The sequence below is a fragment of the Papio anubis genome, chromosome 13 (genome assembly GCF_008728515.1).
Source record: "Papio anubis isolate 15944 chromosome 13, Panubis1.0, whole genome shotgun sequence".
Taxonomy (NCBI): Eukaryota; Metazoa; Chordata; class Mammalia; order Primates; family Cercopithecidae; genus Papio; species Papio anubis.
Window position 1 is genome coordinate 97,276,965 of NC_044988.1, and position 20,560 is coordinate 97,297,524.

Below are 20,560 nucleotides of genomic sequence, written 5' to 3' on the forward strand. Positions count from 1 at the left end.
ATCCCAACTACTATGGAGGCTGAGGCAGGAGAATCTCTTGAACCCGGAATGTGGAAGTTGCAGTGAGCTGAGATTGGGTCTCTGCACTCCAGCCTGGGCAACAGAGTGAGACTCTCAAAAAAAAAAAATCCTTACTCTCTTAAAGAGGAGACTGAGGGTCAGACAGGATCAGAGAGGGAAGTGTCTTGCCTATGGTCACACAGCAGTTCGACAGCAGAGAAGGCCAGGGTGACCAGACAGGTGGTGGTGAGGTGCAAGGACCAACATTAAAGTCAGTAATCTGGGTTTGAGTGGGCTCTGGCACGTCCCTGTGCCTGCTGTATCACCCTGGGTGAGTTGATTAACCTCTCTGAACTTTCATTTTTCCACCTGTGAAATAGGGATCATCTGTAATTCACACAATTTTCATGAGATTTCAGGTGCCAAACACAGGGATAAGTGCTTAATAAATGTTTGTTTTGAGGCAGTGTCTTACTCTGTCTCTCTGTCACCCAGGCTGTAGTGCAGTGTCGCCATCTCGGCTCACCTCCCTGGTTCAAGGGATTCTCCTGCCTCAGCCTCCCAAGTAGTGGGGCTACTGGAGTGTGTCACCACACCCAGCTAATTTTTGTAATTTTAGTAGAGATGGGATTTCACCGTTGTGGCCAGGCTGGTCTGAAACTCCTGGCCTCAAGCGATTGCACCACCGTGGCTTCCCAAAGTGCTGGGATTATAGGCGTGAGCCACTGCTCCCAGCCTAGTGCTTACTTAATAAATGTTAACAAAAAACCCACCCCAAAAAGGGAAAGAGGACAAAAACAAGGCAAGGGTCTTTCAGCAGAGGCAAACATCACAAGCAAAAGCTTGCAGGTGGGAGAAGCCAAGGCCAATTGCTGAAGTCTTTGCCAGCTGGCAGGGACTCTGCCCTGTAAGTGGGGGATGAGTCCAGAGGTAGACAGGGACCAGGCCACAGTGAACTTGTGGGTGTTATTAATCCTGAGTGTGTGACGGGGCAGGAGAGAGTGTAGTATCCCAGGCAGATCTGAGGCCCCAGCTCTCTCTGTCTCTCTCAGCCTCAGCCTGCCACTCTGCAGTGATTACCCTCTGACCTGATCGGGGTTTGTAAATCTGTATATTCCTTTGTGAATTTCTTTGCTGCCCTCTCACCCCCGGGTCTGGGTGCTCTGTGAGCAGTACCTTGTCTTCTGTTCTCCACAGTGACCCCAGCATCTAGCCCAGGGTCTGGCAGAGATAATTTCTTCCCAATGAGTAAGTGAATGAAGGACATCGTTTCCCTGTGGGAAGGTGGGGGTTAAGGCAGAGTTCCTCAGTCTGCTCCTACCCCAGCCCCTCCTTCCCTCCACACGCACCTGCAGATCTGCCCACATGAGTGTGCACCAGCCCACTTACTGGTTCCCCTGCCCCCTTTGTGTTCTCTTCTCTGCAACAATGGCTGTGTTTCTGTTGTTCCTGGAAAGAGAGAACGCAGTGCCTTCGTGAGCACCAAGAGGCCAACGGCAGTTCCCTCTCCAGCTGTGTGATGAAGATCCCTTTGATTTTTCCCTTTACACTTTCTTCTAGTTCCTTCTATAAATATTTGTGGCTTTTCAAATAAAAAGCCACAAAGGAGGTGAGTGGGCTGTAAAAGAAACAAAACAGGTCTTTTTTTTTTTTTTTTTTTTGAGACAGAGTCTCACTCTGTTGCCCAGGCTGAAGTACAGTGGTGTGATCCGGACTCATTGCAACCTCTGCCTCCCGGGTTTAAGCGATTCTCCTGCCTCAGCCTCCCTAGTAGCTAGGATTACAGGCACACATCACCACACCTGATTAATGTTTGTATTTTTAGTAGAGATGGGGTTTCACCATGTTGGTCAGGCTGGTCTTGAACTCCTCACCTCATGATCCACCCGCTTCAGCCTCCCAAAGAGCTGGGATTGCAGATGTGAGCCACCGCACCCTGCCAGCTTTTTTTTTTTTTTTTTTTTTTTTTTTTTTGATGCAGTCTTGCTGCCCCTCACATTGGAGTGCAGTGGCGCGATCTTGGCTCACTGCAGCCTCCACCTCCCAGGTTCAAACGATTCTTCTGCGTCAGCCTCCCAAGTAACTGGGACTGCAGGCAGGTGCCACCACACCTAGCTAACTTTTGTATTTTTAGTAGAGACAGGGTTTCACCATGTTGACTGATGTTAAACGTGAGGTGATCTACCGCCTCAGCCTCCCAAAGTACTGTGATTACTTACAGGCATGAGCCACCATGCCCGGCCACAGATGGCTGTTAAACACAAAAAAGTGCTCAGTCTCCTTCACAATAAAATAAATGTAAATGATAACTACTCAGAGAATCCATTTTTCCACCTTACATCTGGCAAGGATCAAAGCTGGCTGTGTTGCTGAAGATGTGAGGAAATCCTGGCTCATGCACTGCTGAAGTGGGAGAAACTTGTACCCCTCTGGGGGACAATGTGACCATGTGTATAAAAATGTCAGCTGGGCGCAGTGGCTCACGGCTGTAATCCCAGCACTTTGGGAGGCCGAGGTGGGTGGATCACCAGGTCAGGAGTTCAAGATCAGCCTGCCCAACAGGATGAAACCCTGTCTCTACTAAAAATGCAAAAATTAGCCGGGCGTGCTGATGCACACCTGTAATACCAACTACTCGAGAGGCTGAAGCAGGAGAATTGCTTGAACCTGGGAGGCGGAGGTTGCAGTGAGCCGAGATCGCACCACTGCACTTTGGCCTGGGCGACAGAGTGAGACTCCGTCTCCGGAAAAAAAAAAAAAAAAAAAAGTCAAGTGCAGGTCACCTTTGACCCAGCAATTGCACTTCTTGGAATTTGTCCATGAGATATGCCACACAAGGAAGAAATGATGAAGGTAAAATGTTACCCACTGTAGCTTGGGTAAACTGTTATCCATTACTTGTGATAGCACAATACTGGAAACAACCCAAATGTCCATCAGTAGGCAACAGGCTGAGTACACAGTAGTATTTCCACACCACAGAGTACTACACACAGCTTCAAAACAAATTCGCCAACGGAATGGCCCTTATGTACTGACACAGCCCAGAATAGGGCCCTGGTTTAAAAAGGACATGGTGAAAGTACAAGGCAGGCTTGCCTTGCAGTCTGCTGCTATCTGTGAGTATAAAAGGGAAATCAATATATATTTGTATTTGCTAGTAAATACCTATCTCTGGAAAGGTGACAAGAAACTGGTAACATTGACTGCTTTGAGGAGGGAAGATTAGGGTGCTGGAATCTGGGGTCCCAGAGAGGGAGGCTTTTTACTGTCCACCGTTTTGACCCTTTAACTATTTGTTGTTTTTTGTTTGTTCTGAGGCAGAGTCTTGCTCTTTCACCCAGGCTGGAATGCAGTGATGCAGTCTCGGCTCACTGCAATCTCCGCTTCCCAGGTTCAAGTGATTCTTGTGCCTCAGCCTCCCAAGTAGCTGGGATTACAGGCGTGCATCACCAAGCTTGGCTAATTTTTGCATTTTTAGTAAAGACAGGGTTTCGTCATGTTGCCCGGGTTGGTCTCGAACTCCTGACCTCAAGTGATCCACCCACCTTGGCCTCCCAAAGTGCTGGGATTGGCCGCGCCCAGCCAATCTTTGAACTATTTGAATGATATATTATCCAAAAAATATTAGAATTTTAAAAGAAAACATAAGAAAAAGTGGTTTTTTCACCAATGTGGACAAGCTTTCCACCTTACACTGGAGGAGGGAGTCCGGCTCTGGGATCTTATTCTTGGAGGAATGGCTTAGAGCACCTATGCCACCTCTTACAGATGAGTCCACTGAGGCCACCAATAGTAGATCTGGAAAAAATACTTGCCCTACAGAGGACAGAAACTGAGGGATAATATGAGTACTACACAAAGTGCCTTTTGTTAAAAAATGTTTTAAGCATTTGATTTATTTATTTAAAAAGATGGGGGTCTCACTACGTCACCCAGGCTGGAGTACAGTGGTGCTATCATAGCTCACTGCAGCCTCGAACTCCTGGGCTCAAATTATCCATCTTGACTGGGCGCAGTAGCTCACGCCTGTAATCCCAGCACTTAGGGAGGGCAAGGCGGGTGATCACCTGAGGTCAGGAGTTTCAGACCAGTCTGCCCAACATGGTGAAACCCCATCTCTACTAAAAATACAAAAATTAGCTGGGGATGGTGGCAGGTGCCTGTATTCCCAGCTATTCGGGAAGCTGAGGCAGGAGAATTGCTTGAACACAGCAGGTAGATGTTGCAGTGAGCCGAGATTGCACCACTGCACTTCACCCTGGGCAACAGAGTGAGACTCTGTCTCAAAAAAAAAAAAAAAAAATTCCTCCTGCCTCAGCCTCCAAATAACTGGGACTAGAGATGTGCACCAGCATGCCCAGCAATTTTTGCTTTTTGTAGAGAAGGGGGTTTCGCCATGTTGCCTAGGCTGATCTAGAACTCTAGGCTTCAAACAGTCTTCCTGCCTCAGTCTCCCAAAGTGCTAGGATTACAGGTGGGAGCCACTGCGTGCAGCCCACAAAGGGCTATTATAACTGACATGAAGAAGCTCATCAGACATTAGAAAAATGGGCCAAGGATGGGTTAGGCAGTTCACTGAAATAAATGCATGGGAAGATGCTCAAGTTCACTGCAGCTGGGGAATGAGAAACACTGAGATGGTTCTCTGCACCCTGTGGTCTGGGGACATCCTGGGAGAGGGGTGCCTCCTTCACACACAGCTGCTGGGATGCCAAGACTACAGCAGCATTGGGGAAAAGGATTGCAAACATCCCTGGAGCCAACCCGACCCCTCCATGCAATCCAACTCACAGAAATTAATCCCTTCGATGTAAACGCATATCCATAGCAGCAAAACACTGAAGGCAGAATGAATGCCTTTCCACAGGTGAATCCAGGATGCTCCCGGGAAGGCCACACGGCCATTAAAGACACCGAATTAGCCGTGTCCCTGGGGAGACAGGGAAGGAGGTGCAGAGGCTAAGAATAAGGACTCTGGGGCCAGACGTCAAATCTTGGTTTTGTGACTTGAGCATATGCTTTTACTCCTTTGGGCCTATATGATAACATTAGTACCTATTTCATGGGTTTGTGATGAAGAGTAAATGAGCAACTGTGTCAGAAGTGTTTACAGCAGTGTCTGAATCTGGAGACGTACTAAAAGTGTTTGTGAAGGGCTGGGTATGGTGGCTCAAGCCTGTAATCCCAGCACTTTGGGAGGCCGAGGCGGGTGGATCACCTGAGGTCAGGAGTTCAAGACCAGCAGGGCCAACATGGCGAAATTCCATCTCTACTAAAAATACAAAAATTAGCCGGGTGTGATAGCACGCACCTGTAGTCCCAGCTACTTGGGAGATTGAGGCAGGAGAATTGCTTGAACCTGGGAGGCGGAGGTTGCAGTGAGCCAAGATGGCGCCACTGCACTCCAGCCTGGGTGACAGAGCAAGACTCCATCTAAAAAAATAGTAAGTGTTGTCTCCATCTGAAAAAAAAAAAAAATGTTAAGTAAATGTCTTAGAAAATAATAAGCTTGTCATTGAGTAAGAAAGTTAAGTTGTCTCAAGCCTGTAATCCCAGCACTTTGGGAGGCCCAGGCGGGTGGATCACGAGGTCAGGAGATCGAGACTATCCTGGCTAACATGGTGAAACCCCGTCTCTACTAAAAATACAAAAAACTAGCCGGGCGTGGTGGCGGGCGCCTGTAGTCTCAGCTACTTGGGAGGCTGAGGCGGGAGAATGGCGTGAACCCGGGAGGCGGAGCTTGCAGTTGCAGCCGAGATCACGCCACTGCACTCCATGCCTGGGACCCCAGCACTTTGGTAGGCCCAGGTGAGAGGACTGCTCGAGGGCAGGAGTTTTAAGGCTGCAGTGAGCTATGATTGTACCACTGCACTCCAGCTTGAGTTATAGATTAGGACCCTGTCTCTAAAAATAAAAATTTTTGAAAAGCTAAGATGCAAAAAACATTGTCACCTGCATTGGCAAGACCCTATAGATGTCTAGGTGTGTCTGGTTTCATGAGCATAGAAAACTGTGGGATATATACTTAGTTGTCAACAGGATTGCCAGAGGAGGAACTGTTTGTGTGTGTATGGGGGGAGGGGGAAGGGAGTAAGCAAAATAAAAATATTTAAAGCCTCATGATTTATTTTTTTCCAAGACAAAGTCTTGCTCTGTCACCCAGGCTGGAGTGCAGTGGTGTGATCTCAGCTCACTGCAACCTCTGCTTCCCAGGTTCAAGCAATTCTCCTGCCTCAACCTCCCCAGTAGCTGGGATTACAGGCACCTGCTACTACACCCGGTTAATTTTTGTATTTTTAGTCGACATGGTGTTTCACCATCTTGGCCAGGCTGGTCTCGAACTCGTCACCTCATGATCTGCCCACTGTGGACTCCCAAAGTGCTGGCATTACAGATGTGAGCCACTGCGTCCAGTCTCTTGATTATGTTTATGCAGTTATTAAACTATATGCATGCATATGTATAGAGAAAGTTTCAATGACTAAAAATAAGGAACCCAAGAGAGGGAAGAAATTCTCTATCTCCCACGGGGCCAGGGTCGGGACACTCCAGCAGTGTGTGAAGAGCAGAAGTCCAGCCAATGACAGACTCTTCCCAAAACATCACTTGCTTATTTCGAAATCAAACAATTTCTCATAAATATTTTCTCCCAACGCTGGGAAGAGGGAGAGGGGAAGGAGGTACGGAAACTCCAACAGTCATGTGAAGGACTGCCTTTTATCAGACTGATTATCCGCAGTGGGTTGTTTGCAGCTTCCTCCTCCCGGGTTCTGGGTCTCAGCTGTCAAAAGGATTTCACCATGCAACTTTCTCATGCTAGCAGGTGGGGCCAAGAAGCTAATAGATGGGAGAAAGCTCTGAAAACTTCAGGACGACAAATAGGTATCCTCCTCACTCACAGAAAACAAGGATTACTGCCCCACCATCCCCTGGTGGCCCTCGAATCCATTCTCTAAACAGCAGCAGCTGTTTAGAGGTGTCTCAGGTGTCCGCAGCTCTGTCATCCTATCCCTGTTTGGAGCAGAGACTGAGGGCTGCTGACCGGGACCGGCTATTTTGGGACGTGCTGCGGGGTCCTTGGGAGGATGGTGACAAAAGGAGTGCGTGCCCGCTAAGGGAGGGGACGCCCCGGAGCGTGCCACTCATAAACATGGTCCCGAGGCCTGCCCCTCACCAGGATGGTGCACTCGGGAGGCGCGGCTTTTTAGTGGCGCACGAGGGCTGGTCGGGGGAGTTTAGGGCGGTGCTGATAGATGGCAGGTGGGGCGGTGCTGCGCTGATTGGCGGGGGGCGGGGTGAGGCGGCGCTGCGCTGATTGGCGGGGGGCGGGGCGGGGCGTCTCCCGCCCGGGCCTAGCGCGCTGCCGAGGTCGCCGGGGCTATGTCGCGGGCGCGGAACCACCTGCGCGCCGCTCTATTCCTGGCAGCGGCGTCTGCGCGCGGCGTAACGACCCAGGTCGCGGCGCAGCGGGGCTTGAGCGCGTGGCCGGTGCCGCAGGAGCCCAGCATGGAGTACCAGGTATCAGGCGGGCCTGCGGGCCGGGGCGCGACGACACGTGGGCCTGCGCTGAGCCACAGAACATCCGGGCTCCGCTAGCCGAGAGGGTACCGGGAGCCCTGGACTGGGGGACTCGGGAGGCGGAACATCCTGGAGTCTGGGGGTGGGGACAGGGACCAGGAAGTTGGGCCCGGGTCTGGGAATTCGGAGACTCTAGCGACCCCGCCCCGGGTTGGAGAGTGGGAAGGGTCGCTGGAGCTAGGATCCAGAAGCCCAGAGGCTCAGCGGTGGTGCTGGAGTTCCAGTGATCCCGGAGTCTGAACCGGCAGTGGGAGTGGGGAAAGAGGGGAGGGAAGCGACTCAGGAATTCAGGCTTGAAAGATCCAGGAGTATTGATCTGGGGGTGGGGTGTCCAGGATTCAGAAGATTGGGGATCCAAGTGCCTGGAATTGGGGGACAGGCAGGAATCAGGGGTAGTGGAGGGCCCCAGAACCTGGAAAACAGAAAATGTCCGCGGGCGCTGTGTCAAGAGCCAGTTGCCCTAGACCAGAACCTGATGCCAGTCAAACGGGTGGCACTGGTTTGATGAAGGTGGGGCCTCCAGCCAGCCTTGAGGTCCTGAGGGTGGGAGGCCCAGAATATGAGGCCTAAGGGGAAGGAAATAGCACCCCCACTCCCACTTCCATTGTGAACCCTCCTGAAGCAGTACCTACCTGCCTTCCTGGCTGAGTGACCCCCAGCACACCCCTCCTCCCTCTCAGTTGCTCTTCTGTGGGTTGGAATGTGGAACCCCAGAGTCATGAAGGTTGGGATGGAGCTTCGGGGAACTCCAGAATTCGAATACCCCAACCTTCTGTAGTTCTGACCCCGCCCTGGCAGGGAGCAATATAGCAATGGACCCCACTGGAGAGAATGAGGGCAAAGGCCCAGGAGTAAAGTCGGGGGAGCCTGGGCAGGAAGGAAGGCTAGCCCGTTAGTCATGCCATTTTCTTTGTGTGGCACTCCCTGGGTGGGGCTGAATTGCCCTAGGCTCCCCTATTTGCCAGAGCTGGAAAGATGCCATACTCTCTGTTGCTTAACCTACAGGCTAAGTAACGGGGCTGGCACGGCAGGGAGGCCTGGTACTGGCCTTGTTGCCCTGGCTTGGCCACTGGTCTGCTGGGTGTCTCTGTGCCTGTGGACCCTGAGTGAGCCTTAACCTGCCACCTGGGCACTGTGGTTGCCAGGATGCCGTGCGCATGCTTAATACCCTGCAGACCAATGCCGGCTACCTGGAGCAGGTGAAGCGCCAGCGGGGTGACCCCCAGACACAGCTGGAAGCCATGGAACTGTACCTGGCACGGAGTGGGCTGCAGGTAAGGTAGAGAGAGCCAGTGACCACCTCCCACCCCCATTAGTGATTCCCGTAGCTGAGGTGGGGACCTTGTCTGTCTGTCCCAGGTAGAGGACTTGGACCGGCTGAACATCATCCATGTCACTGGGACGAAGGGGAAGGTGAGGGGCAGGACCCAGGGGTATGGGGTCTATTAAGTGGCTGGTGGGGTAGAGCCTGCCCAGACAATCCCTTTTCTTTCAAGGGCTCCACTTGTGCCTTCACGGAATGTATCCTCCGAAGCTATGGCCTGAAGACGGGATTCTTTAGGTACTGGGTTGTGGAGGGATGTGGTGTCTCTGTCCCAATGGACCCTGGGGGGCTATGGAACCAGACAGTGCTTCAGGACCAGGGTCACCCCCAGGAGGTCAGCTACATGTCTCTCTGCCCAATGTTTATTCATTCAATAAACATACAGTGCACTTACCATATTGGCCCATGTTTATGGCAACCTTTAATTTTTTTTTTTTTTTTTGAGGCTGAGTCTCACTCTATCGCCCAGACTGGAGTACAATGGCGCGATCTTGGCTCACTGCAACCCCCACCTGCCGGGTTCAAGCAATTCTCCTGCTTTGGTCTCCCGAGTAGCTTGGATTACAGGCGCCCACCACCACACCAGGCTAATTTTTATATTTTTAGTAGAGATGGGGTTTCACTACGTTGGCCAGGCTGTTCTTGAACTCCTGACCTCAAGTGATCCGCCCACCTCGGCCTCCTAAAGTGCTGGGATTACAGGTGTGAGCCACTGTGCCTGGCCTTAATTTTCATAACAAAAAAAAAAAATTGGAAAAGGGGCAACAACTTTAATGTATAAACTAACTACGTAGCAGGAGGCCAGGTGTGGTGGCTCACACCTATAATCCCAGCACTCTGGGCGGCTGATGTGGGAGGATCACCTGAGCCCGGGGAGGTCAAGGCTGCAGTTAGCGGTGATCACAGCATTGCACTTCAGCCTGGGCGACAGAGCAAGACACTGTCTTTTTTTTTTTTTTTTTTTTTTTTTGAGACAGAGTCTAGCTCTGCCGCCCAGGCTGGAGTGCAGTGGCCGGATCTCAGCTCACTGCAAGCTCCGCCTCCCGGATTCACACCATTCTCCTGCCTCAGCCTCCCGAGTAGCTGGGACTACAGGCGCCCGCCACCTCGCCCGGCTAGTTTTTTGTATTTTTTGGTAGAGACGGGGTTTCACCGGGTTAGCCAGGATGGTCTCGATCTCCTGACCTTGTGATCCGCCCGTCTCGGCCTCCCAAAGTGCTGGGATTACAGGCTTGAGCCACCGCGCCCGGCCGACACTGTCTTAAAAAAAAAAAAAAAAATTACATGACTGGAATAGTCAGATGGTCAGAGGTCTCTTTAATAACTTGAAGTCCAAGTTGGGTGTGTTGGCTCACAACGGTAATCCTAGCACTTTGGGAGGCCAAGGTGGGAGGATCACTGGAGCTCAGGAGTTTGAGACCAGCCTGGGCAACATAGTGAGACTTCATCTCTATTTAAAAAAAAAAAAAAAAGAAGAAAAGAAAAACAAAAACAGAAAAATGCCGGGCGCGGTGGCTCACGCCTGTAATCCCAGCACTTTGGGAGGCCAAGGCGGGTGGATCACCTGAGGTCGGGAGTTCGAGACCAGCCTGACCAACATGGGGAAACCCCGTCTCTACTAAAAATACAAAATTAGCCGGGTGTGGTGGCACATGCCTGTAATCCCAGCTACTACGGAGGCTGAGGCAGGAGAATTGCTTGACCCTGGGAGGCGGAGGTTGCCATGAGCTGAGAACGCGCCATTGCAGTCCAGCCTGGGCAACAAGAGTGAAACTCCGTCTCAAAAAAAAAAAAAAAAGTAAAGTCCTTATATAACTTTAAAATCACATAGAGATATTTATCAATTAGTACGTCTTTAGAGTAAGGAGAAAATTGCCTTGCAAGGGCTTAAATGATAAGGGTGGCTTGTGCCATCCATGTTAAAGTCTCCCAGGCGGGCTGCAGATAGGAGCCCTTCTGCTCAGCCAGTCTCTGCTGTGGCTTTCCCCAGGAGACAGCGCCCCCTCTTGGTCTCACTTGTCTAGACTTACACAAGAGGATGGCCAGGTAGAACCAGGATCACTCTTCCTGTGTCACGCATGTCTCCTAAGCCCATCACCAAGAACTTCTGAAATCAGCTGCCTAAGGTCATTTCAAGCCAATATGTTTTCCCTAAACAGTTCTTGTTCAAATAAAGAGATGGAGAGGAGGACTTACTACCTGAGTGTCTTTGAGAATTGAAACGTAAGGCACCAACCTGTCTTCTAAAATCATTTTTTGGGCCAGGCGCAGTGGCTCATGCCTGTAATCCCAGCACTTTGGGAGGCCCAGGTGGGCAAATCACTTGAGGCCAGGAGTTCAAGACCAGCCTGGCTAACATGGCGTTAACCCTGTCTCTACTAAAAATACAAAAATCAGCAAGGCGTGGTGGTGTGCACCTGTAGTCCCAGCTACTTGGGAGGCCGAGGCATGAGAATCACTTGAACCCGAGAGGTGGAGGTTTCAGTGAGCCAAGATTGTGCCACTGCACTCCAGCCTGGGTGACAGGGCAAGACCCTGTCTCAAAAATAAATAAGTAAAAATAAAAACTACAGTCATTTTGGGGATAAAAACTCTAGCCTTCACCTTGGGCCCATGTGGCCTTGAGGGCCAGCCCAGGGCTGCAGCTTGAACGTTGCTCGTGGGCTTTGTCTCTGAGAGCTGTGAGACAGATGGCATTGTGGGACAGATGTCAGCAGAGTGACTGATTGGTATGGGACCATTGGATGTGCGAGACCAGCCTGGGTGAGGGTCCAAAGGAGGAGGAGCTGTCTTAGTTGAGACCAGTGTGGTTAATAGGGTGAGCCAGGTGCAGAGACCTGGAGATAGAAGAGGGGGAGGACTGGGGGGGCTACAGATAGTCCGGGGGGATGGGGTACCAGGAACAAACTGAGGGACACAGGAGAGGCGAGGCACCGAGGCCAGTGGCCTCAGCCCCTGCCGGGTGGGGGAAGGCCAGGATGCTTGGGAAGGGAGTCCTGACGACCCCAGCTGTCCCGGCAGCTCTCCCCACCTGGTGCAGGTTCGGGAGCGGATCCGCATCAACGGGCAGCCCATCAGTCCCGAGCTCTTCACCAAGTACTTCTGGCGCCTCTACCACCGGCTGGAGGAGACCAAGGTGCCCCACGCAAGAGGGCTGGTGGGTGGGTGGGGTTGGGGGTGCTACATGTTCCAGCACCCCATGTCCCCAGAGGAGGGGCTGCAGGGGCTCTGGGCCCTGACATGTCCCTGTGCCACAGGATGGCAGCTGTGTCTCCATGCCCCCCTACTTCCGCTTCCTGACACTTATGGCCTTCCACGTCTTCCTCCAAGAGAAGGTGTGTGCCCTCTCCCTAGAACCCTGCATCTGAAGCCTTGGGAACAGGAACCTCAGCAGGCCTGGGGGCTCCCTGCTTCCATGTGGCCTCTGGGCACCCTCATACCCCCTGCCATGCCCTCTGGTCTTTGGCAGGTGGACCTGGCAGTGGTGGAGGTGGGCATTGGCGGGGCTTATGACTGCACCAACATCATCAGGTGAGCACAGTTGCCTGGGGTGAGGAGTGGCAGTCAGGAGCACAGCCTCACCTGCCGCCTGGTGGCTCGGCAGGGCCTCATGGCCTTTTCCTCTGCAGGAAGCCTGTGGTGTGCGGCGTCTCTTCTCTTGGCATCGACCACACCAGCCTCCTGGGGGACACGGTGGAGAAGATCGCATGGCAGAAAGGGGGCATCTTTAAGGTGACCAGGCAGATTGGGGGACGGGAGAGACATGGAAGGCCTGGGCGTCTGCATTCTCATCCTGGCTTCACTGTGTGACTGGAACAAGTTGAGTCTCCTCTCCAGACTGTTTCCCCATTGAAACATGAGGGATGGCTGGGCATGGTGGCTTATATACTTGCAATCCCAGCACTTTGGGAGGTCGAGGCAGGAGGATCACCTGAGGTCAGGAGTTTGAGACCAGCCTGACCAATATGGTGAAACTCCGTCTCTACTAAAAATACAAAAATTAGCCAGGTGTGGTGGTGTACGCCTGTAGTTCCAGCTACTGGGGAGACTGAGGCAGGAGAATCGCTCGAACCCGGGAGGCAGACGTTGTAGTGAGCCGAGATTGTGCCATTGCACTTCAGCCTGGGTGACACAGTGAGACTTCCTCTCAAAAAACAGAAATGAAGAAACTTGAGGGATGAGAGCCAGTGGTAGCCCAGACCCAGGGATGTGGGGGCCAGAGATAGCAGTGTGGAGGACGCTAGGTAGCTCCTTCTCTCTCCTTGTTCCCTCCACAGCAAGGCGTCCCTGCCTTCACTGTGCTCCAACCTGAAGGTCCCCTGGCAGTGCTGAGGGACCGAGCCCAGCAGATCTCAGTAAGTCTGATTGGAATGGGGGCAGCGGCAGGGTGGGCGTGTGTCCCTCCTGTTTGAGGAGGCACTGCATCCTCTGGGGCCTCAGTCTGCTCATCTGTGCAGTGAGGAAGCTGCCGGGCCAGCTGGAACACATCTCAGTTCTGGGAGCAGGGCTTGGTGGCTGGGGGGAGGGGAGAGATGGGAGGGCTGATGTGGTCAGGGAGGGCCTCTGTTGACATGCTCCTGCCTGTCTCCCCCAGTGTCCTCTCTACCTGTGTCCGACGCTGGAGGACCTGGAGGAAGGGGGGCCGCCGCTGGCCCTGGGCCTGGACGGGGAGCACCAGCGGTCCAATGCCGCCTTGGCCTTGCAACTGGCCCACTGCTGGCTGCAGCGGCAGGACCACCATGGTGAGCGGTGGGCAGCTGAGTGGGCAGGCAGGTGGGTGGCACCTATGGAGCCTGCCTAGGAGGGTCCTGGGCACACTTGGTTTCACACACCCCACAGGTGCCCGGGAGGTGAAGGCATCCAGGCCGGGGCTCCTGTGGCAGCTGCCCCTGGCACCCGTGTTCCAGCCCACATCCCACATGCGGCTCGGTGAGTTGGACCTTCCTGCCCAACTGGGACCACTGCGTGTGTCTGTGCCCCTTCAGATGTTTTTTTTTCTTTTTTTTTGGTTTTCTGTTTGGGAGATAGAGACAATTTGAAGTGGTACTTAAGAGAAGGGATTCTGATGTCAGCAAACCTCCCTGACCTTGAGCTCATGAACTCTTTCTGAGCCTGTCTTCTCATCTGCCAAACTGGATGATGATAGGAGCCACTGCCAAGGGCTGTGGTGGGGATTCGCTGAGGTGACATCACTAAGGTGCTGAGTGCAGGGCCTGGCCAATGTGGGATAAAGTGCCAGCCAGTGGAAGCTGCTGTCACTGTCACCATCATTGTTATCAGACCTTGAGGTTCTGGAGGACGGTGATCCAGTCATCTGCTTCTTGCCTCCCCCAAAGCTTTCAGCACCCAGCGGGTGCTCATGCTTTTAAGCCCCTGCAGCAAATAGTGGGCCCACTGTGTGCCACGCCTGTTGTCAGGGGCAAGTGACAAGGTCCTGGAGACAGGCCGACCTCGCATCACATCCCGGCCCCAGCTAAGCGCTCTCGGGCTGTCAAACGGGAATCATACATGATAGCAGACCCTTTCAGAGTTGCCTGAAAGACTCCACCAGATGAGGCAGCCGAAAAGGCCGAGCCATTGACTGGTGCTGGTAAGAAGTTCCTGGGCTGCCGGGGTCCTCAGAGTGTTGAGGGCGGGCGCAGCCTGCAGGGGAGACCGGCCTCAGGAGTGTGTGTGCGGAGTTGAGGACGGGGGTGGGAGAGAACCTGGAGGACTGCCTTGCTGCCCTCCCCCAGGGCTTCGGAACACGGAGTGGCTGGGGCGGACACAGGTGCTGCGGCGCGGGCCCCTTACCTGGTACCTGGACGGCGCGCACACTCCCAGCAGCGTGCAGGCCTGCGTGCGCTGGTTCCGCCAGGCGCTGCAGGGCCGAGAGAGGCCGAGCGGGTGAGGGGCAGGGATGGGGGTGGGGCCTGGGCGGGCTCACTGGAAGTGGCGGGATCTTGGGGAAGGGCGGGGTGGGCCCACGGGGAGGGGCGGGGCCGTGGGGAAGGGCGGGGACGGGATTGGGAGAATGAGCGGTGCCCTCTGACCCACCTCCTCGCCGCTGCAGCAGTGGGCCCGAGGTTCGAGTCTTGCTCTTCAATGCTACCGGGGACCGGGACCCGGCGGCCTTGCTGAAACTGCTGCAGGTGAGGGGCCGACTTGCGGGTGGGCGGCAGGCAGTCCTGAAGCCCTGGGTCTGACAGTGTGACCCTGGGGGGTGCCAGTCGCCACTCTGAGTTGTATTGAGGATTAGATGTGACGAGCTGCGTGTGCAGGTTCCGCCAGGTGCTGCAGGGCCGCAGGGAGTCCAGTCATAGGTCATTACTCATTTCCCCGCGTGTCTAGACTCAAGTCCAGGCTTAAGAGGAGGGCCACGTCGTGGCTAAAGGTGTAGACTCTGGACTCACTTGTCATGCCCCTTTGGCACTAGCATATCACCCTGGACTGGGCGAGAGGTGGCATTTCCCTGAGCCTCACTTTGCCTCTCCATAAAACTGGGTTGCTGCTAAGGGTACCTGCTTCTCGAGTTTGGTTGAAGGAGTCACTGGGCCTTTCTCTGCTTGGGGAAACTGAGGCTGCCCAAGCTGTCAGGGCTGAAGTGGCCCCTAGGTATCATCTCCCATTTCACAGACCAGGAGGCTGAGGCTGTATCCAGAACCGCTCCCATTTACCCACAGTCTTTATCCAGCCTGGATTTGGGGTCTCCTCACTATCTGAGTGACCTTCAGCAAGTCCCCTTGACCTGTGGCCTCGGTTCCCCCATCTGTACAGTAGGCTGGGGCTTCGCTGCTCAGGCCACAGGCCAGGCAAGGTATACTGAGGCAGATGGGGGCAGGGTGCTGAAGTACCTTGGCTGGGTTTATACAGCGTCATTCTAGTTGTCAGGGAGGCTGCATCTCCAGATGTGGGCTCAGGGGGTCATGTGGAAGTCGGCGGACATCCTTTCCGGGGTCTGACACCAGGTCTTTCCCTTGGCCTTCTAGCCGTGCCAGTTTGACTATGCCGTCTTCTGCCCCAACCTGACAGAGGTGTCATCCACAGGCAATGCAGGTGAGATGTAACAGGCATGGCCCCTGGGGATGGGCAGGGGTCCCTGAGGTAGGCAGTGGGGGCTTCCAGACTGGAGGTTTGGGGTAGAAAATAAATTTGTTTTACTGTATAAGCACACTTTAGTGTACTTATACTCTTTTATACACCAAAGTATACTTTATTTAATTTTATTCTTAAAAATTTTTGCCCAGGCGCGGTGGCTCATGCCTGTAATCCCAGCACTTTGGGAGGCCGAGGCGGGCGGATCACGAGGTCAGGAGATCGAGACCATCCTGGCTAACACAGCAAAACCTTGTCTTTACTAAAAAATACAAAAAATTAGCCAGGCGTGGTGGCGGGTGCCGGTAGTCCCAGCCACTTGGGAGGCTGAGGCAGGAGAATGGTGTGAACCCAGGAGGCGGAGCTGGCAGTGAACCAAGATCACGCCACTGCACTCTAGCCTGGGCAACAGAGCGAGACTCCGTCTCAAAAAAAATTTTTTTCTTTAATTTAATTTTTGAGACAGAGTCTCACTCTGTCACCCAGGCTAGAGTATAGTGGCACAATCTCAGCTCACTGCAACCTCTGCTTCCTGGGTTCAAATGATTCTCATGTCTCAGCCTCTGGAATAGCTGGGATTACAGGCATGTGCCAACATGCCCAGCTAATTTTTATATTTTTAGTAGAGACAGGGTTTTGCCATGTTGGCCAGGCTGGTGTCAAACTCCTGGCCTCAGATGATCCGCCCACCTCAGTCTCCCAAAGTGCTGGGATTACAGGCGTGAGCCACCGCACCCGGCCAACATTTTTAATTTTATATGAAATAGAGTAGAATAGAAAATACCAGTGTGCATTGCACAAGTAAGGGTAGGTCCTGTTTGGCGAAGGTCATTCTGTTCCAGGCATACGTACGTATAAGTATGTGAGTACTGGGTTGCAATATAAAATGTGTTTTTTACTATGTGTCGTGTTAAAAATTTTTGAAATAGTGTAAAAAATACAGGTCCCAGGCTGGACTTGGTGGCTCACACCTGTAACCCCAGCATTTTGGCAGGAGGATTGTTTGAGCCCAGGAGTTAAAAGCCAGACCTCATCTCTATAAAAAAAAAAAAAATAGAAGAATTAGCCAGGTGTGGTTGTGTACACCGGTGGTCCTAGCTACTCAGGAGGCTGAAGTGGAAGGATTGCTTGAGCCTGGATGGTGGAGGCTGCAGTGAGTCATGAAGTCATGATTGCATCACTGCATTCCAGTCTGGGTGACAGAGCAAGACCCTGGACCCTGTCTTAAAAAAAAAAAAACAAAAAACATCTCCAGTCCCCACATCAGTCTGGCTGCGGAGAGTTCTGAAATCTACATTTTTTTTTTTTTTTCTTGAGACAGTCTCGCTCTGTTGCCCAGGCTGGAGTGCAGTGGTGCCATCTTGGCTCACCGCAACTTCTGCCTCCCAGATTCAAATGATTCTCCCACCTCAGCCTCGTGAGTAGCCGGGACTACAGGCACGCGCCACTATACCCGGCTAATTTTTGTTTTTTGTTTATTTTTAAGATGGAGTCTTGGCCGGGCGCAGTGGCTCAAGCCTGTAATCCCAGCACTTTGGGAGGCCGAGACGGGCGGATCACGAGGTCAGGAGATCGAGACCATCCTGGCTAACCCGGTGAAACCCCGTAAACCCGGTGAAACCCCGTCTCTACTAAAAAATACAAAAAACTAGCCAGGCGAGGTGGTGGGCGCCTGTAGTCCCAGCTACTCGGGAGGCTGACGCAGGAGAATGGCGTAAACTCGGGAGCTGGAGCTTGCAGTGAGCTGAGATCCAGCATGCTCCAGCCTGGGCGTGGAGGCAAGACTCCGTCTCAAAAAAAAAAAAGATGGAGTCTTGCTTTCTGTTGCCCAGGCTGGAGTGCAATGGCAGGTAGCTCACTGCAATCTCCCTGTCCGGGTTCGGCGATACTGCCCAGCCTTCAAAGTAGCTGGGATTTGCAGGCACATGCCTGCATACAGCTAATTTTTTTTTTTTTTTTTAGGAAATGGAAATTTCACCATGTTATTATCTTAATTTCTTTTTTGGAGGCGAGGTCTGCGGCTCTGTCGCCAGGCTGGGTGCGGTGGCGGATCTCAGCTCACTGCAAAGCTCCGCCTCGGGTTCACGCCATTCTCCTGCACCTCAGCCTCGGTGGCTGGGACTACAGAGGCGCCACCACCCGCGCCGGCTAGTTTTTTTTTTTTGTATTTTTAGTAGAGAGCCGGGGTTTCACCGTGTTAGCCAGGATGGTCTCAATCTCCCTGACCTCATGATCCGCCCGTCTCGGCCTCTCCAAGTGCTGGGATTATAGGCGAGCCACTCGCCGACCTGATGCTGAACTCTTAACCTCAGGTGATCCGCCCATCTGGGCCTCCCAAAGAGATGCTGGGATTGCTGGCATTGAGCCAGGCGTGACCTGGAATCATGGCACTTTATTTTATTTTATTTATTTATTTATTTTTGAGCCGGAGTCTGGCTCTGTTGTCCAACTGGAGTGCAGTGGCCAGATCTCTTCTAGCTCCGCCTCAGGGTTTATGCCATTCCTACCCTGCCTCAGCCTCGGTAGCTGGGACTACAGGCAGCCCTCTCGCCCGGCTAGTTTTTTTTTTTTGTATTTTTGTAGAGGCGGGGTTTCCACCGTGTTAGCAGGATGGTCTCAATCTCCTGACCTCATGATCCCGCCCGTCTCGGCCTCCCAAAGATGCTGGGATTATAGGCGAGCCACTGCGTGACCTGATCTTGAACGCTCTTAACCTCAGGTGATCCGCCCATCTGGGCCTCCCAAGATGCTGGGATTACAGTGAGCCAGCCCAACCTGGAATCGCATTTTATTTTATTTTATTTATTTATTTATTTTTGAGCAGGTCTGGCTCTGTTGTCAGCTGGAGTGCAGTGGATCTCAGCTCACTGCAAGCTCCGGGTTTATGCCATTCTCCTGCCTCAGCCTCCCGAGTAGCTGGGGCTACGAGCACCACCAGCCGGCTAGTTTTTTTTATTTTTTAGTAGAGACGGGGTTTCACCGTGTTAGCCAGGATGGTCTTGATCTCCTGACCTCGTGATTCACCCGTCTCGGCCTCCCAAAGTGCTGGGATTACAGGCTTGAGCCACCGCACCCAGCCGGAATCTGCATTTTTAACCAGCAGCCCCAGAAATGCCCACTTGGTGATGGTCCCCAGCTGGATTTCCATTTTATAGATGGAGACAATGAGGCCAGGGTGGGGAAGTGGTACCTAGTGAGCAAAAGCTGTGGAGCCAGAGTGTCTGGCTCTGCCTCTTGTGACCTTAGGCAAGTCACTGAACCTGCCTGAGCTGCAGTTTCTTCATTGTGTCCATGGAGAAGACCATGAGCCGAGACTGCTGGTCTGATGATGTAAAGGGCTTGGTGCTAAACAGGTGCTCACGGTGCAGCAGCCCCTTTCTCCACCCCTGTCCCTTGCTCCCTCTCCCCTTCGCTGACATGCCTGTCTCTGTGCCCCACAGACCAACAGAACTTCACGGTGACACTGGACCAGGTTCTGCTCCGCTGCCTGGAACACCAGCAGCACTGGAACCACCTGGACGAAGAGCAGGCCAGCCCGGACCTCTGGAGCGCCCCCAGCCCAGAGCCTGGTGGGCCCACATCCCTACTGCTGGCGCCCCACCCACCCCACACCTGCAGCGCCAGCTCCCTCGTCTTCAGCTGTATTTCACATGCCTTGCAATGGATCAGCCAAGGCCGAGACCCTGTCTTCCAGCCACCCACTCCCCCAAAGGGCCTCCTCACCCACCCTGTGGCTCACAGTGGGGCCAGCGTACTCCATGAGGCTGCTGCCATCCATGTGCTGGTCACTGGCAGCCTGCACTTGGTGGGTGGTGTCCTGAAGCTGCTGGAGCCTGCACTGTCCCAGTAGCTGAGGCCCGGGGTTGGAGGTGGGAGCCTCCCACACCTGCCTGCGTTCTCCCCATGAACTTACATACTAGGTGCCTTTTGTTTTCTGCTTTCCTGGTTCTGTCTAGACTGGCCTAGGGAGCAGGGCTCTGGGATGGGAGGCCAGGAGAGGATGTCCTCTTTTCTAAGGCTCTGTGCCTTGGTCTCTCCTTCCTCCTGGCCGAGATAGCAAGGGGCTCCCCGGGTCTCTCACTGTTGCAGTGGCGTGGCCGTTCAGCCTGTCTCCCCCCCATACCCTGCCTGCCTCCTGGCTCAGGCCCAGTGTATTGTGTGCACTGCCTGGCCAGGCCCTGGGTCCTGCCATGTGCTGGGTGGTAGATTTCCTCCTCCCAGTGCCTTCTGGGAAGGGAGAAGGCCTCTGCCTGGGACACCCTAGGACAGTGGGTGGCTGGAGTGAATTAAAGCCTTTAACTTTGTTTTTTAAAGAAATGGCAAAGCCTTCGACTGACCCTTGACCCCCTGCTCCCTCAGCAGAGACAGGGAGAGAGGGGCTGCTGGTGGTCAGGGACCTGCGCGGTGTAGAGGAAGCCTGGCTGTGTGGCCTGGGACAAGTCCCTCCCTCCCTGTGCGCCTCAGGTGGCCTGACTGTGAGATGAGAAGACTGGACTGACGCCTGTTGACCATATGCCAGGCAGTGCTTTCTGCAGACCCCCTTGCAGAGACCTGGTGATGGAGAATTATACCCATTTGACA

At 53.4% G+C, this 20,560-nt stretch overlaps 1 protein-coding gene and 1 long non-coding RNA gene across 5 annotated transcripts; one reads left to right on the top strand and one right to left on the bottom strand.

The window, feature by feature from the left end:
• Positions 1 to 1,377: 1,377 nt before the first annotated feature.
• LOC116270074 lies at positions 1,378 to 8,261 on the bottom strand. The gene is made up of 3 exons (XR_004178010.1): positions 8,214 to 8,261; positions 4,795 to 4,933; positions 1,378 to 1,449 (listed from the first exon to the last, which is right to left on the bottom strand). It is a non-coding gene; the product is annotated as an uncharacterized LOC116270074 (long non-coding RNA).
• FPGS (folylpolyglutamate synthase) lies at positions 6,335 to 20,296 on the top strand. Of its 4 annotated transcripts, none has more exons than XM_009189124.3 (15): positions 6,335 to 6,826; positions 8,727 to 8,855; positions 8,941 to 8,994; positions 9,078 to 9,142; positions 11,927 to 12,041; positions 12,163 to 12,240; positions 12,375 to 12,436; positions 12,535 to 12,637; positions 13,183 to 13,260; positions 13,500 to 13,647; positions 13,745 to 13,834; positions 14,641 to 14,791; positions 14,958 to 15,036; positions 15,874 to 15,940; positions 19,420 to 20,296. In XM_009189124.3, the coding sequence occupies exons 2-15, from the start codon at positions 8,739 to 8,741 to the stop codon at positions 19,827 to 19,829; spliced, it is 1,617 nt and encodes a 538-aa protein (XP_009187388.1). In that variant the 5' UTR covers positions 6,335 to 6,826; positions 8,727 to 8,738; the 3' UTR covers positions 19,830 to 20,296. The 4 variants fall into 4 exon arrangements, with proteins under 4 accessions (XP_009187388.1, XP_009187385.1, XP_031510399.1 ...); XM_009189121.2 differs by lacking the exon at positions 6,335 to 6,826 and adding an exon at positions 7,322 to 7,521; XM_031654539.1 differs by lacking the exon at positions 6,335 to 6,826 and adding an exon at positions 7,322 to 7,521 and having other exon boundaries at positions 14,961 to 15,036.
• The last annotated feature ends 264 nt before the right edge of the window (positions 20,297 to 20,560 follow it).

What these genes read in the sequence shown, in the direction of transcription:
- FPGS (XM_009189121.2), top strand. Translation starts at nt 7,384, where the DNA reads ATGTCGCGGGCGCGGAACCACCTGCGCGCCGCTCTATTCCTGGCAGCG. An exon ending in TGGCACGGAGTGGGCTGCAG is followed by an intron (nt 8,856 to 8,940) that starts GTAAGGTAGAGA and finishes TGTCTGTCCCAG; the next exon opens with GTAGAGGACTTGGACCGGCT. An exon ending in ACCGGCTGGAGGAGACCAAG is followed by an intron (nt 12,042 to 12,162) that starts GTGCCCCACGCA and finishes CCTGTGCCACAG; the next exon opens with GATGGCAGCTGTGTCTCCAT.